Genomic DNA, 17,729 nt, shown 5'->3' on the forward strand with positions numbered 1-17,729 from the left:
ATATCAAATCATATAATCTTGAGATATTACTATTTCAGGAACTATTTACAAAAAACTATTTCATATTTCTCACTTCCAGAGATTCTTCTGTAGACATGAGTGAACTATTCATTTCAATTCAGTTTTATTTATATGGCACCACTTCACAGCAAGCTACCTCAAGACACTTGAGGAGGTGAGGTAAACCCCTTACATGTTAGAAAGAAAACCCCAAGATTCAAACAATCCCCTGAGAGTAAGCACTTGGCGATAGTGAGGCAGAATGAGTCTCAGGGAGGGGCAGACATCTGCTGTGACCTGTTGGGGAGAATGAGCAGAGAAAAAGGAGGGCATAGAGTGAGCTGAGCTCAGCTGTGTACAGGGGTATTTCCAGGACTTTTTAAATAGGTGGCACAAGATACATTTAGAAAATTTAGAAAACTGGTGTACAAACCACAAATTTCAAGCAATTTTCATCTGCAACCGCGCGTGCGATTGCAGATTTATTATGTGAAAAGTGGTGCTACATGTCATAGTCTCGCGATAGGTCGTGGTTTTGCAAAGTGGAAAAAAGTATTTAGACCTTTTTCTTAAGGAAACATAATCCTGCTCAAGTAGCTTAATAGTTCACAGGCTGTATATTCAAATATAATTTAAAGTACGTGATGTTAATCTATTGGTGTGAAATTTCACTTCTCAGAACTATATACATGATATTAATCCATCCATCCATTCTCTTCTGCTTATATTATACATGATCTTATTGGATTATAACTGATTTATTGAATATTTATTGAATACTGAATATCTCTTTAGTGTTGCAGCTGTTGATATTTTTAGTTATTCACATTTTGCTCAGTAGCTAGATCTATAATAATGCAATTAATATGCTAAATAATGAGTAACTAATCATATTTGGGGGGGGTCACAGAGTGTTCCCCATCTGGCCACACCCCTGACTGTGTAGGGTTTTTTGGATTGTAGAGAGAAAAAATATCAGTTGCATTGTTTTTCAACCATATTTTTCAAAGTTTTAGCAAATATTAAGTTTACTCACTGATTATTGCCATTTTGGTTTTGCTGCATTGATTAGACCCATATTTGTAAAGGTTTTGACATTTTTTGCTATATGCGTGAGTGCGTGCATGTGTGTGTTAATTGTGCTGCTGCTGCTGACTTGCAGTGACTGCTGTTCTTCGGACTACAAATGTTGCCCAATGTTGACCAGCATCTATAGTATTTTTTCATGCAAGCGTTCACAGTAGAATACAATTTTCGGCCAGCAGGTGGCGGCACTGCACCGTCTACTTGAACCACAGCCATCTGGTCAGGAGAAGAAGAAGAGGAAGAAGCAGAAGAAGACTGTTTGTAGTGACAGAAGACAACATGGCGTTCAATTTTGGCGGTGCCACGAGTAATCCGGCAGCAAGTATGGACACTTTTTAGTTAATTTTGAAGTGCTTGTAAGAACTGGAGACGTGCTACATATTTACTGTCGGGATCAGCGCTGCGTCAGTGCATACACATGAGTAACAGATAGAAACGGTCGGCTAATGGTTCACCCTCAGTTGCCGTTAAGTTTTTACGGTGGGATCACTTAACGACAGCCGTCACGTAACAGTGGACCGCTGTCACATTTGAGTAACGCAGCTGGTTAACTTAAGTCATATTTGTGTGCACTTGTTTTGGTGCTAAAATGGGCTTCAATGAAGCAGGCCCCATGTGGCTAGCTGTTTGGATCCGCCTGTGAAAGCTCGATCCACCCAGCATTCACATCGCTCTCTCCTTTGTCTGTTTGTATGTTTAAAGGCACGTCCGGGTTTTCATTCGGTTCATTTGGAGCCAAGACTACGGCATCAACAACATTTGGCTTCGGCAACCCAGCCACCACCACCACCGCCTCATCCGGATTCGGCAGTATGTCCACCGCTCAGACCCAAACTCACGCCTGGGGGGGGTAAAGCAGGGGATAACAGATACCGACAAAGTTTGAGGACATAATTCAATATGTTATTGCAATACTCAGCATGGCGCACAATCACAATAACTTCGTATCGTGAGTGAAGTATTGTGGGGTGTCGGGTGATTCCTGCCTCTCAGTAGTTTTGGGAGAGGCAGGAAGACTGATCTCAAGGATGAATCATTTGGCAAAAATAACATTAAAAAAATTAAAAAAGTGTATTTACCATAAGTATTAAACAGATTCTATACAAAATGAGAAGTGATAGGATTTGTGTACGTAGTGACCTGTTTGGTTCTGCTTTACCTTCATAGCTCTAACAGCTCCTGGTTTTGGGGCAGCCACCACCACCACTGCTGCACCAGCCACAGGGTTTAGCTTTGGCTCCACCAACACTGGTAAGATACTCACTGGTCAAAGCATGTAGATTTTCTTTCAAGGCACTTGGAGACTGTTTATACAATAAATGAGCCCATGCTAGATCTGGCATTGTGTCATTTAACTCCTCCATGTCATTCTCTCTTTCTCGCTGCCTGCCTGCTTTGGCTGCAGGATTTGGGGGGCTGGGAGCTGGAAACACCACGGCTGGTGGGTTTAGTTTTGGGGGGTTTGGTTTAAATGCAAACCCGGCAGCACTCAGCTTTAATGTGGGGTGCTTTGGTACAGCAACCACCACTGGCACAGTTTTCAATTTTGGTAATAGCCTGGCTAGCACAGGTAGATGACCTTTGTGATTCAGTTACACTCTGTGTCTGTTATATTTCCATCCATTGTTTGATATCTATGTGGTTCAAGGATTGTTTATCTCACCTGGTGATTCATTTCATTAAGCACAATGCATTGCTGTGATTGCATGAAGATACGAAATGTTGAATTTTTTCACTCATTTAATTTGATTGCAGTGAAGAGTCAGTACATTTTCACCACTGTGTAGAGGAGCATTGCTAGATTGTAATGAAATTCTCATTTTCCTTTTATTAATCACAGTATTTGTGTTTTGTGATCTCATTCTGTCATTCTGTCGCCAGTTTTGTGTGTGTGTGTGTGTGTGTGTGTGTGTGTGTGTGTGTGTGTGTGTGTGTGTGTGTGTGTGTGTGTGTGTGTGTGTGTGTGTGTGACCTCATTGAACGCATTTCTTTTTTCCTCAGGTGCGTTCGGTGGCTTCGGAACAACGACAACGACCGCTGCTGCACCAGGGTCAACATTTAGCTTTGCCGCACCCGCCAACACCACAGGTCAGTAATAGAGCTCAGTGGTTTTAACCATGCCCTGCTTTGTTACAATTAATGTTGTTGGCAAAACTTGATTCTCTCTAATACTGTGTATTCTTATTGTTTCAACTGTAGTGGCCCAACTATCTGTTCCATGTAAGCAAGTAATTCTAAACGAGGGACAGTGTAGTCCTGTGTTGATTAAAAATGTGAAAGATGCTGTTTAGGAAAATTGGGTTGTGAGCCTGAGTGCTGTCAGTTATCTCACTACTAACTAGGTCAGGACAGATCCAGCTTAAGTTCATTGGTTGATCGGGTACAAACCACCACAGAAGAAGACATGGCGCAGTTATAAGAGCTCCTGCTGAAGCTCAGTGTTAAACTAATAATCAGTTTTCCTCACTGTGAGGAAGAGACTGGGAAGCATTCAACAACATAGAACTGGATTGAATGGACTGAATGGGTTGGACCATGAATCGGCTCATTGTCACTGGAATCTGATTCAGCTTTTTGGGTTGGAATCCAAAGTATCGGATTGGCGCATCTCTGCTACTAACCATGAATTATATATGCGTACAGTATAACCGAGTATGGAAATGTTTAATAAAGAGGGTGTTGGTGATCAGTTCACTTAATTCTGTTACTCTCTTTAACCGTATTCTCATAATTGTGTTTTAAAACAACAAATGCTGAACTGTCAAAAGTCCTGTTGATTCCTGCAGTGGCTCTTCTGCAGAGCTGCCAGCGTATTTCCTAAATATTGTAGACTGAACTAGTATTTCATTAACACTCCTGTAGTTCATCCTCCCTCCCTCTGTTGGCATATTGTTTTCTTTAGGAACCCTGTTTGGCAACACACAAAACAAAGGGTTTGGTTTCTCGACTGGGCTTGGCACGGGGACCGCTACTGGAGCGTCAGGATTTGGAGCCGGACTGGGAACGACTGGCCTGGGTGGGTTTGGAGGCTTTAACATCCAGCCGACTCAGCAGCAGCAAGGTGAGAGCTTCTAAAGGAAATTAAGAATAAAATATTTGCCTGTTTAGACAGGCCAACCACTGCACGGTTTACAAAAATCAACTGTTCAGACTGACTTTCTGTTAGTCACGTGTTTTACAGAGTTCCAAACTAGTGCCCAAACCTTTTTACTGTACTGTCTTCTGGATACAGACAAAATAACTTTGGGTATCATGAAATATGAGAAATTCCACTAAACCACAGATGATTTTGTTTCATTCTTGTACCTGTCACTCGGAAACCGTGTTCATTTAGCCTCTGTGAATCTGCCAAATATGTCTACTATATTTTTATATACCAGACACATGTAGACTCCACTGCTAGTAAAGTTTTTTTTTGAGGAAAATTTTGAAGAATAAGACGTGGGACATGTTTTACCTCTGGTTCTCATGTCCAGGAGGCTTATTCGGCCAGCAGGCCCAGCAGCCGGGTCAGACTCAGCCCACCCAACTTTACCAGCAGGTCACCGCTCTGTCAGCTCCCACCTTGTTAGGAGATGAGCGCGACTCCATACTCGCCAAATGGAACCAGCTGCAGGCATACTGGGGCACAGGGAAGGGCTTTTACAGCAACAACAACCCACCTGTGGAGTTTACTCAGGAGAACCCATTCTGCAGGTTCAAGGTAAGCACAGTTGGCTCAGTGCAGTGGGATTGGTTAGTTTGTTTACTGTGATTTTTAAATTGTAATCATGCTTGTCTTGTGGTTCCTAGGCGGTGGGTTATAGCTGCATCCCAGTGAGTAAGGATGAGGATGGGTTAGTGGTTCTGATTCTTAATAAGAAAGAAGCTGATTTGAGAGCTCAGCAGCAGCAGCTGGTTGAGTCCCTCCACAAGATCCTGGGAAACAACCAGACTCTCACTGTCAATGTAGAAGGTGTCAAATCCCTGTCGAATGACCAGTAAGTCATAAACACACATTTTTTTTTTTTTTTTTTTTTTTTTTTTTTTTGTGGATTTTTTGGTAGTATATCATGTCCCTAATCAAATGTGGGACCTCATCTTGTGTCTTCTGTCTTTTAGGACAGAGGTGATCATTTATGTGGTTGAGCGCTCTCCTAATGGCACCTCAAAGCGGATCCCAGCGAGTACTCTCTTCAGCTACCTGGAGCAGGCCAACATTAAGGCCCAGCTCACTCAGATTGGAGTGGCCATGTCAGTGACACGCACAGAGCTGTCCCCAGCACAGCTCAAACAGCTGCTGCAAAATGCTCCTGCAGGTAAACGTGTGTGTGTGAGTGTGGGTGTGTGTGTGGGTGTGTGTGTCTTCTCTAGTTTAATAGAAGAAATTGTCAGTTACTTGTTTTGAATAGTTGGTGATAATGTTTGCTCCCCTGAACAGGAGTGGATCCCATTATATGGGAGCAGGCTAAGGTGGACAACCCCGACCCAGAGAAGTAAGTTAGTTGTGCTATTGTAATATTTCATTATAATTAACACAAAGTTACCCTGAATACTGAGGGATGCAAGGAGAACCATGTGAGAACCATAAATAATTTGGACTGTAGCCTAGCATATAACCTATAGAGGGCGCTAAAACACAGGGAACCAGCAAATATTAATAAACAGCAGTACAAAACAGAAACATGCACGTCATTTGTCTTTAAGTACATACTAACATATACAACCAGGAGCCAACTTTGCATATGTTTAATAAATTCAGTTCAGCTCATGAAAAATGTTTTCATAAAACCTTTAGCAGGAAAAGCCAAACCACCAATGCCCCCAGATTTGATCTAGTGCCCTTAAGCCACAGTCTGTAAAGGGTTTTTTTTTTTTTTTTTTTTTTTTTTTTTTTTTTAATACCTTAACAAAAGTGCAATAAAAGCTGCTGCTTCACTTTGCGTTTCTCCAGGTTAATCCCAGTGCCCATGGTAGGATTTAAGGAGCTGCTCCGCAGGTTGCAGATCCAGGAGCAGATGACTAAACAGCACCAGACAAGAGTGGATGTGAGTATAAACGGTGCTGCTGCTGCTGTTTGTGGTTTGAACTTTCCATTTTTTTTAAAGCACTGTAGACGATGGAGTCACAGCCAGGCACAGGAGAGACAGCTACAAAATGTAAAAAAAAAAAAAAAAAAAAAAAAAATTGAAGTTATCAGTATTATCAATCAGCTGAGCCTCCTTACCAAACTCAGGTTTGGCATTTTCTCTGTTGTGCATGGGTCTTGCTTTCATATAATAAACATATTTTTCAGGTCTTTTTTGCTTTCTGCCATGAAAGTTGTGATGTTTGAAGACCTCTTATATCAGACATGTACTTGTTTTCAGCTAGGGTTAAAAAAAATCATAAATAAGTGAAACGCCTGCAATCAAAAGATAAATTCTAGAGATGTTAGAAATGTTCATCCTCACTGTTTTCACACATAAACACGTGCACTTGCAGATTATCTCCAATGACATCAGTGAACTGCAGAAGAACCAAGCGACTACCGTAGCAAAGATCGCCCAATACAAGAGGAAGCTGATGGATCTTTCTCACCGGGTGTTGCAGGTACCCGTCTCACCTTTCTATGACCCATTTCAGACATGCATCCCCATAAGTTCGTGTTTCATAGAAGTCATTATGGTAATCTTACTAATAACACTGTTGTGTCACTTTGGGAATGTGGATTAAACAGCTCTGACCAAATCTAGGACATCATTTTAAAAGAACTGTATTTTGCGTTAAATAAACTGATGCCGTCATATTTAAACGAACGTCCCAGCTGCCATCTTCCCCTTCCCTTCCCCGCCATGTCAATTTCTTTTTTTTCTTTTTTCCCCTTCTTCCATATTTATTTTTCCTCCTCTGTTTTCCTGGAAGGTGCTGATCAAGCAGGAGATTCAAAGAAAAAGTGGTTATGCTATCCAAGTGGACGAGGAGCACCTCAGGGTGCAGCTGGACACGATTCAGTCCGAACTCAATGCTCCCACACAGTTCAAGGCAAGTGTGTTAAAATCACGCTCACGTGGTGATAACTGAGTGCTACAGAGTTGTGGATTATTTGAGTTACTCAATGAATCATCGCAGCCCCAAAATGAACGCATACTGTTGTGCTGTTAGCAGCAGTTAGGGATCAAACAGCGTGACGTTTTACAGTATTTGTGCTGCTTTGTCTTCCAGGGTCGGTTGAATGAATTAATGTCCCAAATTCGAATGCAGAACCACTTTGGTGCTGTGAGATCAGAAGAGCGTTACAGCGTGGATGCAGACCTTCTCAGAGAAATCAAACAGGTCAGTCTGCTTTTTTTTTTTTTTTTTTTTTTAGCATTTCTGACCTGCAGTTGTTGTGCTGACATTCATCCTGTGTTCAAGAACTACTCAGAAATCCTGCTGAAACTCGGCCCAGGACTTAAAACAAACAAAAAAACCTACCAGGGAGGACATTAAAGTAACTTTTCAGACTTCCTGTACTAAGTTGCAAACAAGCAGAAAGACTGTCGTGGTGTTGACAAGTTTCCCACCCGGCTTTCTTCATGTGTGTAATCTCTGAGGTGCTGACAGTGACCGACTGAAAGAATCTCTCTTGCACAGGTGCAAATAATTGTAATATTGTAAGAACATTAGCTTCAAGGTTGGCCTCGGCGCTTCCAAGCGCAGTTTATTGCTGTTTATTGGAGCAGCCTTCCTCTAAACTGATGAAGACTGCTCTAAATATCTGAGGCTGAGACATCTGAATGTTTAAGCTGTCTTAGACCGCGACTGTCTTCTCCCAGTAACTCAAACACTTTCCTTTTCTCTCCCTTTCAGCACTTGAAACAGCAGCAGGAAGGTTTAAGTCATTTGATCAGTGTGATCAAAGATGACTTGGAAGACATCAAACTTATAGAGCACGGGCTGAGCGACAGCGGACACATGAGGGGAGGCATCCTCAGCTGAGTCTGCCCCACCAACCTGCACGTCCTCAGACACTCAGTCGTATAAAAGGTGGCCTCTCATCCATGCTGATCAATTAATCTGGAAGTAAAATGCACTGTAGCTTCATGATAACCCCACGGATGTCTGAACCTACTTGCTGAGAAAATTATTTTTAATAGAATAAATATATTTTTCTTCACCATGCAGACAGGTTTATCATTTGCCCCACTTTCTGTACTAGGTAAACACTGACTGGTTAATCTGTGCTTTCCCAACTGTAAACAGCCTAATGGAAAAGACTAAACAAAGTCTAATAATAGCTGGGATCCCTTGTGTCAAATCAGATTATGATTATGAGACTACAAATGTGACCGGCATGTAAACAAGTTGTGTATATCACCAGTGAAAACATTGTAAATACATGATGCATTTCTTTTTTTTTAATGCTCCTAGAATGTTAATAAATTTTGTTTATTGAAAATTAAATAACAGTGAGCTGTATCTCTTCCATGCACACTGTAAACAGAGGCTAATTTTCCACATTTCTAGATCTCTGTGCAAAATGTCACCCTCTTGGATGGCCACCTGTTTTGCAATCTGAGCATTTTTATTGTTTTTGTGCAACTATAGAAACAAATATAGAAGTAACCAATGGTCTTTATTTAGCTCAAACCAGCCCTTTCCAACATCTCATCAAAGCAGGGCTTGAGTTGATAGGATTTGTGTCTCGGATTCACAATCCTATCAGGATGAAAGACTGACTGGCAGTTGAACTTATTAGGCAGCTTTTAAGCAGATTGTATCCCTTCATCTAACTTCTACTTCAGTACATGGCAAAGAGCCAGATGTGGAAAATAAAACAGCTCAATTCTCCAGAATTCTCAGCCTTTGGCTTTAATTGCTTCTTGTATATGTTTAAAAAACCTTTATTAATACGCCCTTTGGTTTCTAGAATGTTTGTAAAATTGGGGGGAAATAGTCAAAACTGACTGAAAAACCTTTTTTGATTAGTTTGGTGTCATAAATTATGAACACAATACTGGATAATTTTTTCTTTTTTTATTTTAGCCTTTAAGTTAATGATTTAAATAATTATATTTGTGCAAATAATTATTTTAGACTGATGGAGGAGTTGGTCATTTAGCATTCAAGTCCAAGTGACATTGCTTTAAGTACCGGGTACAAATTCAGTTCTGCTTTGCTACAGTTAGTAGAAAAACTAGTGCACATTCACTTATATAGACAAAAGTATTGGGTCATCTACACATTATACCCAGAGCATTTGTGAGGTCAGACACTGATGGTGGATGAGAGGGCTTGGATTGCAGTCTCCAAAGGTGTTCCATGGGGTTGAGGTCAGAGTTCTGCGTGCCTTTATGGGCCTTATTTTGTGCACTGAGGCGCAGTCATATTGGAACAGAAAAGGGCCTTCCCCAAAGTGTTCCCACAAACTGGAAGACTGCCAGATAAGCGCGATTCACCGCTCCATAAAACAAGTTCCCAACACTTGGTGATGTAAGGCTTGCATGCAGCTGCTCGGCCATGGAAATCTATACCATGAAGCTCCTGGCACAGTTTTTATGCTGATGTTAATGCCAGATGAGGTTTGGAAATGTGCAATTATTGAGTCAGCAGAACGTTGCCAATTTCTAATAGGGTCTGTAATTTTACATGGTTAGCCGCTTTGTGGCCGAGTTGCTGTGGTTCCTGAACGCTTCCATTTTGCAACTGAACAGTTAGGAGGGAAGAAATTTCACAAACTGACTTGTCGCAAGGGTGTCATCCTGTTACAGCGTCACACTCGAATTTAGTGAACTCTTTAGAACAGGAGTATTCAACTCCAGGCCTCAAGGGCCCCTGTCCTGCAGGTTTTAGATGTGTCTCTGCTTCAACACACCTGAGTCAAATATAGAAGTCATTAGCAGGACTCTGGAGAACTTAACTGCATACTGAGGAGGTAATTCAGCCATTTGATTCAGGTGTGTTGGATCAGGGACACATCTAAAACCTGCAGGACACTGGCCCTCAAGGCCTGGAGTTGAATACCCCTGCTTTAGAACAACCCATTGCTTCATGTTTGTAAAGGTAGACTGCATGGCTTGGTGCTTGATTTCATACACCTGTGGCAGTGAGACTGAAAACACCTGTATTTAAAGAGTAGAAGGTGTGGCCAGTGTCTGTATAGTGTATCACTAGAAGAAAGTATCAGTATCTGCTCCAAAGATGTTAATAGTATACTGAGTACAAATAGACAAGAAAGCATCGCATGTTGGATGTTTTTATTGCCCAGCTGAACAGGTGATCTTTCAATTACATAAAAACTTAAGAAATATTTATATAAATATATATATAAAAAAAGCCAAAAATATAATGGGTAGAAATGATCTATATTCCATGTGCATAAATGTTATGAGGTCAAGTACTACTAACCATTTAACTTTTCAAAACTGTGTATCAAGATGAAAAGTGAAGATGGCCGCTGATGTTCTCTGTGCATCATCTGGGACACTTCAGCCGATGCAGCTACAGCTCCTGGTCCCGGCTCTCAGGAATGTGCAGAGAGATCCACCAGACGGAAAGCCTCCATGAACTCATTGATATCGATGCTTCCGTCCTTGTTGAAGTCGATGCTCTGGGCCAGGTTTGCAATGACGTCATCACTGATATCTGTCTTGAGATGAGAGCTCAGGAGTTTCCAGGTCTGGCGAAATTCCTCATAAGAGATCAAACCTTAAAGGGAATGTTGAGGAGGAGGGAAATTCAAAAATTGGTGCTATGCTGTGTTGATGAACAAGTCATCTCAGAATGTGTTGAGCTGTGGAAATCTTTAGCACATGCACAAACGTACCTGTGCCAATCAATAAAACGGGTAACCCAGAGCTATTATAAGTAGGTTAGGGGTCAGACAGCTTATAGATAACAATACAGAGCTCAGCTGTTAACTAACCTGAGTGATCTGCGTCTATGATTCTGAAAATGGTTTCCAGGTTGGAGTGGTTTTTGTACATCGTCTCCAGCAGGCTGGTATCTGATATCTGTCAGGACAGATGCATGTTTCATTTTTTTTTTTTTAAATAATTTTACAGCTCTGAGCAGGGCAGGTGGGGAGCAAGATAAGAGAAGAATCACCTCCAGTTTGGGCTCAGTGATGGAGAGCTCCTTTATCCACTGCTGGTAGTCCACCGTGCCATTTTTGGTGCTGCTTACAAGCTGCGGGCGCAGCACTCTCCAAGGCAAGCCCAGCTTCAGTACGCTCTCTGTGGCACTTGCCCAGTGGCTTAGAGAGATCATCCCTGAGATACAGACAGGAAAACTAATACACTCTGATGTGATGTGGATTTTGTTTTGAAGTGAAGAAGTGTTAAAATTCATCATTGCTGTTTAGTGTAAATCAGCTCTAACTAACCTGAGTTGTTGGGATCAAACTCCTGGAAGGCACTGATGAGATCTGACTTGTGTACAAACAGCTGTTGCCTCAGAGCTTGCAGTGCTGATCTCTCTGTCCAGCCAACACTGATGAAAAGCCCAGAGGGAAAAGAAAATCCTCTGAATTTCTCATGAAAAGCTATAAATCTATGAATCTTTGAGCTGTGACTGTTGAAATCATGCTTGACTGTTTTCTTGGTGCTCCTTTACCTTTGTCTCAGCGTGAGCTCCCTGCATGTCCTGCTGGCCTGATACTGAACGAGGTGAGGGATCAGATCAGGGCCCATTCTTATATAGGCTCCTCTATTGCTGCCCACCTCATAGTAGTTTGATGCTGAAAAAATAGTCAGTACCTGGATACAACAGAACAGAAGTGGTGCATTTGAAAACATTTTGTCTTCTTTCACTTAAAAACTTGTGCTTTATGTGCTCACCCTGCGGTTGTGGCAGAACTCATAGCCATCCTGCTTGCATTCGTGGGAGCGGATGAGGAGCTGCAGATCGTGTCGTCCCAGAACCTCCTCACTGATATCTGGTCCCCAGTAGCATCCGCCGCCTCTCACTTCATTAGGAATGCAGCCATTCTGGGGCATAGGGTCACTCCACAACAGGTCCACGATCTGGACAGAAGGTTACAATCTGCATTTTAAACTACATGAGATCTCTGGAGAATTGGTCTGTGTTCCACTCACTGCAACTCACTTGTTCCCACTCACGCTCATCTGTCTCTGTTCCTTCTTCACACTCTGGATCCGAGTCAGAGTCTAGCTTCTTCATTTCTCCGTACGACTGGTCAAACCCAGCCAACCTCCGTCTTTTCTTCAGCTCGTCTTCCACGGACCAGCCCAGCTGCTGATGGCTGGTGTGCAGGTTGTGCAGTGAGCGTCGCGGGGGGTCATGTCTCTGAGATGGGGTCGAGCTGTGGTGGGTTAGAGATCGCACTCGACGCCGGGCTTCCACTGGAATGCCAGCCTCTCTGTTCCTGCTGTTCATTGTCTGAATGCTGCCATTGACTGCTGGTTTAGTCGTCTTCGGAGGTCTGAGGGCTGACACATACTGTGCAAATTGACATAAAAATAAAAAATTAAGTGTGCAGACATCTCCGTTTAATTTAGAGCAAAATGTCAAAAACACACTGAACTGAAACGGAAAGGTCTTCCTTACTTTGTGTCTGTCCAGTCTGGCTATTATATTAAGGTCTGTTGTGTCAGAGATCCCTCCATGCACAATCAGCACCTTGTGATCAATCACAGTGGCCAGTGGAAGCCAGCTGAAGATCTTTTGAAGAAGCTTAAGGATCTTCTTGCCATGCACCTGCATATCAAGTTATGTTTACCATAGCTTATTTGTAGTTAGGCTCATTATTATAATCTAATCTAAATTATTCAATTTGACAGTTTTTAGCCATGCTTGTGGTGATAATTGGCCGTCTTTGAATTTTACCATTTATCAAAATGTCCATAAAAAAAAATTTACTGTCAGAAAATAACCAGCTGACTTTTTTCCCTTTTTTTTTTTTTTTTTTTTAATACAAAAGAACTACAATTTTAAAAATATATAAAATTATAATTAAATGCCATGCATTCAAATGTTATCTTTGCAAAATGTACATAAGGTATCAGGAGTAAAAATAATAATAAAGTCAGTGGTACCCATATTCCATAATGTGAGGTTTGATGCATTAATATTGTAATGGTCACTAAAGCTGTATCTGGTGAACGTGTAGGTAATTATATATGTCGTCAGGTAGTTTAACCTTGAACACAAGATCATATTCCGTATTTTCAGTGATGCTAATTGCTCTTACCAAGAAATTCAAACTGAAATACTCACTTATTGATGTTAAATGGATGTTATTTACCATATTCCCCTTTTTTAATTTGTACTTATTCTAATTAACACTTAGCACATTATGGAGGAACAATGAATTATTTTTGCTGATGTTTTGTAGGAAATCAAAGTTCTGGAAAATTCAGAAAGGGCAGCACGGTGGTGGGGTGGTTAGCACTGCTCCCTCACAGTTAGAATACCTGAATATCTAGAAAGCTTGGGTTCAATTCCACCTTGGCCCAGGCCCCTCCCCCCTCCCTCTGTGTGGAGTTTGCATGTTCTCCTCATGTCTGCGTGGGTTTTCTCCGGGTACTCTGGTTTCCTCCCGCAGTCCAAAGACATGCACTTACTGGGGTTAGGTTAACTGGAAACTTTAAATTGCCCGTAGGTATGCATGTGAGTGTGGATGTTGTCTGTCTCTCTGTGTTGGCCCTGCAACAGGCTGGCGACCTTTACAGGGTGTACCCTGCCTCTTGCCCTATGTCAGCTGGGATAGGCTCCACCCCACCCCACCCCACAACCCTGAACAGGATAAGTGGATGGATGGATGAGAAAGTCAGAGGATAACCAAAATTTCTCATTCTTATGGACAAAAGAAGGTCTGTATTTTTTTTATTTATTTTTTTATAATACAATGGGTACTGACACATTAAAAATAAGTGCCAACCTATAGTGGAGCTGGAGGATGGCTCATTTTTGCATAAAATTTATGGCAACTCATCATCCATCTTCTGCTGCTTGTCCTTTTCAGGGTTGTGGTATTTCTTCATTTTAAAATAACACATTGTACTGTAGTTTTATTAATCCTAATATCAAACTGTTTAAGACTTACCCTGTATTTTCCCAAAACTTCTTTAGTAAAGCCATATCTGGGAAAACCCACAATAAATAACATGGTTAGTATATGCATCACATGTTGGATCAATAAAGAAAAACAAGGTCTTAAAGCAACATGGAACACGATTATAATCTGACTAATGAGGGGGGAAAATGACTAAATTATTAAACTGGCTGCAGAGCAGCTTACCTCAGGTTAACAATGTGGTCCTCGTGGTTCCCTCTGTTTAAATGGACGTCATTGGGGTAGACTAGCAGGAACCCAAACAGGATGAGCAGAATCTCTAAGGAGTTTTTGCCTCGATCCACAAAGTCTCCATTGAACACATATGGTTTCTCAGGAGATGGCAAACCATTCTGAACAGGTTCAATAAGAACATGAACATCCCAGAGTGACAATGAGGTATTTGTATTTTGTGGACAGTGTAGCTTACTTTATAGAATATCAACAGCAGATCTTCAAGCTGCCCATGCAAGTCTCCTGGGAAAGAATAAATAATGTTTACTGCATTATGTAGCAGTTATATGGCAAATGGAATCTGACAAAAATAAGTAAATAAATCATGGTGTAGTTAAATTAATATTGCATTTAATTAAGAGTAAAAATGTAAAAACAATCTGAGTATACATAAATAAGCACATATTTCTGATATATGCTTATTTATGTATTATTCTTGATCTTGACAGTTTCTGTCTTCCATAGATAAGCACATGCTGAGTGCTTAAAGGGAAATAAAAAGGCAGAATTTCAGTGTAAAATCTAGGAGAGGCTTGCTGTTGTGTACCACATATAGTAATCTCCTTGGTGTGACAGGAGGAGAGATGACTGATGTTTGGAAGAAGTCTTAGAAGTCTCCAAGTTTCTCCAAGAATCTGCAGAACATATCGTGCATGGAGCTGCTACTGGGGGAAAAAAAATCATGCATAAATAAACTGAGTGTGGAAGAAAAAGGCAATCAATCTGCCACTGCTGTGCTTAATGTGTCGGTGTACCTACTTGCTTGTGCTTAAAAGCTTCCACAAGCTTTGACACCCCGCAGAACGTCATGGGGAAGGTCAAATGGGGCCCAGTGTAGCTGTCAGGTACATCTATGGTCTTGTAGCAAAAATAACGTTCCCATTCTGCATCACGGCAGATTTCATTCTCGCGAAAGATGTGAGAAATTAGATTTCCTTCATTAGAGACGGAGGAGGAAAGAAACGGAAGTGGATCAGTGCAGTGAGGAAAAGCTGCTTTAAGCTTCTCAGCAGGGAGCAGGCTGGGTGAGCCCAGATTAGCTCACTGTGTAATCTAATGAAACCTACAAGACAGGGAATGAAGCAGTGTGCAATAGGAGTCACGGTCTTACTTTCACTACTGGCTGGGGTGAAGTGGTCCATCAAGAAGCCAAAAAAATTGTACAGCTGCAGGAAGGGAAAAAAATAGCTTTAAAAATGAGAATAATTTACCATCATATTGACACAGTTAATGAGCTCATACAACTAATCACAGTGATACTTTGAGCAAGGTGGATACCGGAGCCCATGGCAGTGCAGGTTTAGAGTATATCATGAGCATAGCCATACTAACATTTGATAATTAGCTGATGCTGATGTCACGTGTTCAGGTGTTTTATTATTCATAATTAAAGTACTGAACAAATTAAAATCAATACCAGATGGTGGGGCTAAAACAAAAGTAAAAGAATAACATGGAAGACAAAGTGATCAAGACGTATCACATGAGTATCTCCAACATCAAAACGTTTCCCTGTCTTGGGACCATGAAGTCCTACAAAATGATATGATAAATATTCCAGCTTCATGGTGGTGCAAGAGGAAAAGTCAGAGAAACTACTGGAATTCACCCTCCACTGACAATGAATATATTTACAAAAACAAACACTACATCTGGTAGCTGTTCAGGTATTCCAGTCATTACCAAAGAGTGGCATGATCAATATAACACAGCAGAACACAGATAAAAATAACTTTTCTAATGCACATATGGCACTGACTGATATCAACTGTGTGAGCTCACCTTGATCTGATCTTGTTGTCCTGCATATTCAATAGACTGGAAGATGTTCCACGTGCACCTGCGTCTGATCTCCAGCCGAGCAACGTACTGCCGATACCAGCGCTGAATCAACAGAGCCGCTCTGATTGCTGAAGGTTCGTAGAGAATAACAAAGTACTTGGTCGTAGCTAAGTTGAGATTAATTTCCTTTGTGTTCCTAGTCAGATCCACGTTTGAAATACTTACCAGTGGCAGCTTCACCAGGTCCATAAATGTTTGGTAGAAATTGCAAAAATTAAACTTAATGAGAATTTTTCCAGAGAATGTGTTGAACACAACAAGCTTCAAACAGTAAAGCTGATAGAATAAATAAAATTACCTGGGACTGAGATGCTCACTAAAATAGAAAAAGGACACTGAGTTGTAGTTTTAGAATAAAAAAATGCATTTCTTTAAAGATGTGCTAGGTAATAATTTTTATAGCAGCTGCACCTGTGTCACATTTCTTCAGCTGTACTTCTGATTTTCTCAGGCCACAGCCCATGGCCCTTTGCTGTTTTCACTGTCAGAAACAAAGACAAAGATACTTTCTGACCTTGTGTTTTACAGCCTGGTACAATACAATAATAACAGACAATAATAGTACAATAAATGATCTGTAATATACAAAAGAACATGTTATACTTATTTTTCCAATTTCACCTACAGTTGATTCATGAAATGTTCTTAATAAATCAAAAAGAACATCAACAACACAGACATGTATGTAATTTGGAGAAATAAATTGGATTCCTTAAAATTGCTGACTGGATGTTAATCATTAATTGAACACAAGACTGAACATCGGTAACTTACCTGGCCACGTCCGCGTTCTTTCATTACCTCCCCTCAGTTCTTCACTATTTCTTAAAGAAATCTGTTACAGTTTAACAAACAAAAGGAAAAGAATATGTTATGACTTAGACCACTTAATTTCCCTTGCACAGCAGCATGATGGCTGTCCGTGTCCTCTCTCCACAGCTACAGACTCCCAGCCATCACAAGAACACATCAGCAAATGTCTCAGACAGGCTCCTGCGATTGCTTAAATAAAATAAGATGCAAGTGGATTAGGATTAAACCTTACTACAGCCGGCATCTGCGCTGAATAAACACAGGATGGCTCTAATAAAGGGCAACAAGTGTTTTGAAGCGAGGTTGAGTTGGTTTCAGCTCAAGATGTTGGTTGTGACAGTTTGAAAGCATTAAAGTCAGGAAGTTATATCATTAAGTTCATTTGTTGTTCTAAACATATTAATGGTGTTTTTTCCTCACGTTTTGTCTCTCCAAAGATGTTATTCCTCTCCCCTAGTGATGTTACATCTGATTGTAAAGGCCTGAGGCCTGTGTTGAGCAAAGGGGGCATTTCTAAATGAAGCCTGAGGTGAGGTGTGGAAGGTGAGGTTGTGCTGCACAGCTTGTGGGATACAGCTGGCAGGCTATGGTGCCCACAACAGGGCTCAGAAGGTCCTCGACATTGACAGGTATTACCTGATGGTGACTGAGACACCAACCTGCTGCTTCATCTCAGCCTGCAGTCTCAAACATTAAAAATTGCCAGTTTTCCCTCTTTATTTTCCCCATTTCTTCTCTT

The 17,729-nt window shown here is 41.2% G+C and overlaps 2 protein-coding genes across 4 annotated transcripts; one reads left to right on the plus strand and one right to left on the minus strand.

Annotated features, from left to right (window-relative positions):
- Positions 1–1,287: 1,287 nt before the first annotated feature.
- Positions 1,288–8,882, plus strand: nup54 (nucleoporin 54). Of its 3 annotated transcripts, XM_030742372.1 has the most exons (15): positions 1,288–1,408; positions 1,789–1,896; positions 2,254–2,337; positions 2,492–2,527; positions 3,088–3,174; positions 3,989–4,147; positions 4,563–4,789; positions 4,879–5,066; positions 5,188–5,384; positions 5,507–5,561; positions 6,020–6,113; positions 6,550–6,657; positions 6,970–7,089; positions 7,270–7,380; positions 7,897–8,882. In XM_030742372.1, the coding sequence occupies exons 1-15, from the start codon at positions 1,366–1,368 to the stop codon at positions 8,023–8,025; spliced, it is 1,746 nt and encodes a 581-aa protein (XP_030598232.1). In that variant the 5' UTR covers positions 1,288–1,365; the 3' UTR covers positions 8,026–8,882. The 3 variants fall into 3 exon arrangements, with proteins under 3 accessions (XP_030598232.1, XP_030598230.1, XP_030598231.1); XM_030742370.1 differs by lacking the exon at positions 2,492–2,527; XM_030742371.1 differs by lacking the exons at positions 1,789–1,896; positions 2,492–2,527 and having other exon boundaries at positions 1,302–1,408.
- A 1,381-nt stretch (positions 8,883–10,263) lies between these two features.
- ppef2b (protein phosphatase with EF-hand domain 2b) lies at positions 10,264–17,142 on the minus strand. Its single transcript, XM_030742369.1, has 19 exons — positions 16,952–17,142; positions 16,589–16,658; positions 16,476–16,493; positions 16,343–16,351; positions 16,118–16,245; positions 15,447–15,501; positions 15,095–15,270; positions 14,883–14,997; positions 14,532–14,578; positions 14,288–14,454; positions 14,093–14,129; positions 12,595–12,744; positions 12,133–12,486; positions 11,865–12,050; positions 11,641–11,783; positions 11,411–11,517; positions 11,134–11,297; positions 10,952–11,039; positions 10,264–10,734 (listed from the first exon to the last, which is right to left on the minus strand). Exons 2-19 carry the CDS (start codon positions 16,638–16,640, stop codon positions 10,550–10,552), a joined length of 2,181 nt encoding a protein of 726 aa, XP_030598229.1. The 5' UTR covers positions 16,641–16,658; positions 16,952–17,142; the 3' UTR covers positions 10,264–10,549.
- Positions 17,143–17,729: the final 587 nt, after the last annotated feature.

The sequence above is a fragment of the Archocentrus centrarchus genome, chromosome 12, assembly GCF_007364275.1.
Source record: "Archocentrus centrarchus isolate MPI-CPG fArcCen1 chromosome 12, fArcCen1, whole genome shotgun sequence".
In the NCBI taxonomy this organism is placed as follows: domain Eukaryota; kingdom Metazoa; phylum Chordata; class Actinopteri; order Cichliformes; family Cichlidae; genus Archocentrus; species Archocentrus centrarchus.

Excerpts from the sequence above, each read along its gene's own strand:
- nup54 (XM_030742372.1), top strand. The coding sequence starts at position 1,366 with ATGGCGTTCAATTTTGGCGGTGCCACGAGTAATCCGGCAGCAA. Across the intron at positions 1,409-1,788 it reads CACGAGTAATCCGGCAGCAA|GCACGTCCGGGTTTTCATTC; the intron begins GTATGGACACTT and ends GTATGTTTAAAG. Across the intron at positions 6,658-6,969 it reads TTTCTCACCGGGTGTTGCAG|GTGCTGATCAAGCAGGAGAT; the intron begins GTACCCGTCTCA and ends TTTTCCTGGAAG.
- ppef2b (XM_030742369.1), bottom strand. The coding sequence starts at position 16,640 with ATGGGCTGTGGCCTGAGAAAATCAGAAGTACAGCTGAAGAAATGTGAC. Across the intron at positions 14,579-14,882 it reads CAAGGAGATTACTATATGTG|GAGACTTGCATGGGCAGCTT; the intron begins GTACACAACAGC and ends ATTCTTTCCCAG. Across the intron at positions 14,130-14,287 it reads GACCACATTGTTAACCTGAG|ATATGGCTTTACTAAAGAAG; the intron begins GTAAGCTGCTCT and ends GGGTTTTCCCAG.